The 4619-nt window shown below is 36.2% G+C and overlaps 1 protein-coding gene and 1 non-coding gene across 2 annotated transcripts in view; both read right to left on the reverse strand.

Annotated features, from left to right (window-relative positions):
• The window catches only part of LOC109536722 (long-chain-fatty-acid--CoA ligase 5), a gene marked incomplete in the record, with an annotated part of 32413 nt that extends 28204 nt beyond the window's left edge, over window positions 1-4209 (reverse strand). The window contains 1 exon segment of the mRNA XM_048663490.1: window positions 3920-4209. Coding sequence (XP_048519447.1) covers window positions 3920-4001 — 82 coding nt within the window.
• Trnan-guu lies at window positions 3401-3474 on the reverse strand. The gene has a single exon. It is a non-coding gene; the product is annotated as a tRNA-Asn (tRNA).
• Window positions 4210-4619: the final 410 nt, after the last annotated feature.

The following is a 4619-nucleotide window of genomic DNA, read 5'->3' on the forward strand; positions in this document are numbered from 1 at the left end:
TGAACCATCAAAATTTTGCAATCGTGTTTTTTGAGCTCAAACGGTTCCTGTCTACGTAAGAAGTTCAGAAATATGCATTTATAAAGTGTTTGGATAAAAAATGAGGAAGAAATCGTCCGCTAAAGATCGTGAACGCTCAAAAATGCTTAAAATCTGCGGAAAATGTCTGTATTATTTCAGTTCTGAAACTTCTACCGTGCTTTTTAGTGAGTCGATGCATTGCTCGCGTCCGTGAGCTGAAAACGACGTAAAATTTGAGAAAATTTTCATTTTTTCAAAAAATCGACCCCCACCCTTGGAAAAATTTCGGCCAAAATCAAAATTTCACTTCAAACGGTTCGTTTCGACGTAAGAAGTTCAGAAATATGCATTGATAAAGTGCGGTGGAATCAAAATATATTGTACAGAGTGTTAACAATGTGGACTGAAATCTAAAACTTTTTAACGCAATATAACCTTTGCTTTTCAAATGGAAGTACTTGTATGGTACCAAAAATGGGTCGGTTTATTTAAAAAAACACACTTTGATCTTGCCTCGCTTTTCTGAGACACTCTGTATGGCAAAAAATATTTTTAAAATGTGCGCACTTTGTGCGTCAACAACTTTTATATGAAACTATTTTTTGAAACACCAACGGAAATAATGGACTCTCTCGCACTAAAAAGCCACCCTGTAGGTCTGTTGATCACATAGGCGCAGCGATGCCAGATCGGTAAAATTAAAATCCCCACATGGTCACTTAAAAATCCCTAGTTTTCCAGAGATTTAAAAAAAATTATAGATAGAAATGTTTAATAAAAAATGACGAAAAGTGAAACATAAAAGGTTATTGGAAACGGTTATGACGAAATTTAAAAGTTTTAAAAAATTAAACGCATAATTTTGCTTCAATTTGTCTTCTTCTTATTTATTCTCTTGAATTCAAGCTTTAATTTAAATATGTATTTGACGAAGTGTAGATGGTGCAGTTGCAAAGCACTGCAGGTGTATTGATTTTTGCATCGCAGTAAAGATAATTTCAGGGAAATTAAAAAATTAAAGGAGATTGTTAATTAATAATTGAGATTTCTTAAAACAATTTGTGGTTCCTCTCTACTTAATAGCCTGTAGATAATTTTAACAAATCCCTTTTTCCTCAGAAATCCCTAGAAGTAGGACGAAATTCCCTAGTATGGCAGTACTGCACATAAGTACTCTATTAGGAGGCGATTTTGACTAGCGGGCCGTGGGCGACTTTTGGGCGATATTTGCCGACAACATTGGCGCCTAGCAATCAGGTAAAACTGGCAACTCTGTTCACTCATAGAGAAAACATTTTTTTTATTAAGTTATTTAAAATTCTACTTACTCTATAACTTCACTAGAAGCTTTCGAGGGCTTGATGGTCGTGTAGGTACCACTTTGCAACTGCTGTCCGCTTAATAAAAGACGCCCGTACCTGTTGCTGGTGTTTGAAGAATTTGAATTTGTTATTCCAAAGTTTAAGCAGGTATAAACGCAGAGTTTGTTGATCTTAATGCCATGGTCAGTGCTAGTATGGGCGCTCGCAAATACACATTAACAAGTCTTCCGATTCTACGTTTGATTTAAAGCTCGGTTTGTTTGCTTGGCTTTTTATCACCGATTCAGTTGATATGGTTTTGTTTATTTGCTTTGGTTTGTTGGGTTATTAACTAAGTAATTCACAGTGTTTTTAATCAGAAAAAATTAGGCGCTTTTGCGCTAATGATAATGTAAATCCTAACGACTCCATAAAACTATGCTTGCAATTGAATAGATGGTTATTTTACAAAAGGATGTTTCATTTTATAGTGATATTTGATACATACATTTCGGATGTGCAGAAAGTTTCGATGCGTTACCATCATCAGGGAATTTTGAGCGAATTTTCAATTTTTTCAAAATTTTAAATGCGTCTGCTTAAAAATTTGATGATTTTCACACTAATCTGTTAGACTCTCTTTTTTCGTCTCAAGTTTTTGTTGTGTCAAGGATCAGAAGTGTAATAGTGGGAAAAAAGTTTCGATCTTGCACCACCTTCAGGCAATTTTCGGATTCAAAAAAGTTAACAAGCAAATATTTGTAAACTCGTTGAATCTTCCTTTGGTTGGATGTAAAATGGTTGGTTGCTGATGTGCTGAAAGTTTCGATTGGTCGCCATCATCAATGGATTTTTCGCAAATTTTCAAAATTTATAATGAGTTTTCTTAGAGATTTGTGTTTAAAAGTTGGCGCTTCTCAATTAAACCTGTTGAACTTTTTTAGGTTCCAGTATCTCAAGGATCAGAAGTGAGACATTCAGGCAATTTTTTTCTATATAATAATATTATTTTCATATAATACAATTTCAGAATGATTGGCTACTAAGTACAGAAAGTTTCGATGCGTTTCCATCATCAGGGAATTTTTGGGCGAATTTTCAAATTTTTCGAAATCTTAAATGCGTCTGCTCAGTTTTGTGCAAAAAAATTGATGATTTTCACACTCTAATCTGTTAGACTCTCTTTTTTCGTCTCAAGTTTTTGTTATGTCAAGGATAAGAAGTGTAATAGTGGAAAAAAAGTTTCGATTTTGCACCATCTTCAGGCAATTTTCGGATTCATAAAAGTTATCAAGCAAATATTTGCAAACTCGTTGAATCTTCCTGTGGGTTGGATGTAAAATGGTTGGTTGCTGATGTGCTGAAAGTTTCGATTGGCCGACATCATCAAGGGGATTTTCGCAAATTTTTCAAAATTTATAGTCAGTTCTTAGAGATTTGTCTTTAAAATTTGACGCTTCTCAATTAAACCTGTTGAACTTTTTTAGGTTCCAGTATCTCAAGGATCAGAACTAACTAAAAGTGTGCCGAAAGTTTCGATTTGACGCCATCTTCAGACAGTTTTTGGTCAATTCTCGAATTTAAAAAAATTACGAAACGAGTTTTTGAAAAAGTCCCGTGTTTTACCAACTCGTTATTTCTTGTCCAAATTTTCAGTTGCTCCGTTTGATGCACAATGATTGGCTACTGATGTGCAGAAGGTTTCGATGCGTTACCATCATCAGGGAATTTTGGGCGAATTTTCAAATTTTTTGAAATTTCAAATGCGTCTGCTTAGTTTTGTGCAAAAAATTTGATGATTTTCACACTCTAATCTGTTAGACTCCCTTTTTTCGTCTCAAGTTTTGTTATGTCAAGGATCAGAAGTGTAATAGTGGGAAAAAAGTTTCAATTTTGCACCATCTTCAGGCAATTTTTTTCCATATAATAATATTATTTTCATATACAATTTTCATATGATACGTTACCATCAGGTAATTTTTTCGAAAATTAAAAAATTTCAAATGAGTAAACAATTTCTCCACATTTAGAAATTCGAAAGTTTTCGACGTTTTTTTTTCAAAAACAGCAAAAGATTTCGCCCCCGGGTGGGCTCGAACCACCAACCTTTCGGTTAACAGCCGAACGCGCTAGCCAATTGCGCCACGGAGGCCATGAAGAGAGTCCCACAGTGGCCCTTTTGCAGAAAACTGGAGAACCTTATATGGAACCACCGGTTTCAATTAAGAACCATTATGGCTTCGCTGAACGGTTAATCATGCCATAAAGCCTTATATTGACACGCACGTTATTTAAGTATTTATTGTCAATGCACTGCAGTAATCAACTGAAAACAGTTCAACATACAGGGTGTTTCGTACTTACGCGGGCTTTTAAACGTTCCTCAGATTGCCCAATGGAAAATGCGATTTCGCTTTGGTTTGTTTCAGTTTTTAGCCGATTTTGTGCCAAACTATTTCAGAGCTAAAGCCTGGAGAATTGTGAGCAACTCGCTCGTTGAGGCTACTTGATTGGATGCGTTACTTAAAATAATCAACACACAATCAAGTTAATGTGTGATGACGCATCTACTGAATACATTCATTAGCTGCACTTACCACTTGCTGATTCCACTTTATTTCTCAGATAGTTCCATGATGCCGCTGTGGCGTTGATCAGCACATTGAGACCGTGTAACATCTTTACTAATTGCCAGTTTTTAGCAATTAAACTAGTCCCCCACGTGTACCTACACCTACGCTAGCGAACGATTCTCTAGTGTGCAAAAACCCCAACTTTTGCTCAAAATTCAGTCAATCTGCAGTAAACAAAAAACAACGAAAATATGCCTAAACTGCATAATGTAAACTGCGGGTATTTTAATGCCAACCCTTGCCAACATCTGACTGACGATCGACCGGCATTTTTCGTCACCCCCAACCCTTAAACTACCCCATAGATGAAGACAACTATAGATTGCCCACTCACTTACACAAAATGATAACATGGTTTTTTACTGATACTGTCGCCATCTATTAGCTGCTTCCGACTCTCTATAACGTCTTTGCCCCAAAATACCCCCCTTGTGGTTCTGTGCATAGATGAAGACAAGTATAGATAGCTCACTCACTTGCACAAAATGATAACAAGGTTTTTACTGACACTGTCGCCATCTATTAGCTGCTTCCGACTCTCTAACGTCATTGCCCCAAAATACCCCCCTCCACCGGATGTTCTGTGGTCATTGCTGGGTTTGCGTCCTTACTATTCAGGATTTGTTATTGTCGGCGAGCCAATATTACAATTGAGATTAAAAGA

This window comes from Dendroctonus ponderosae, unplaced genomic scaffold, assembly GCF_020466585.1.
Source record: "Dendroctonus ponderosae isolate FM_Combo_2020 unplaced genomic scaffold, Dpon_F_20191213v2 Dpon_F_20191213_2, whole genome shotgun sequence".
NCBI classification, from domain to species: domain Eukaryota; kingdom Metazoa; phylum Arthropoda; class Insecta; order Coleoptera; family Curculionidae; genus Dendroctonus; species Dendroctonus ponderosae.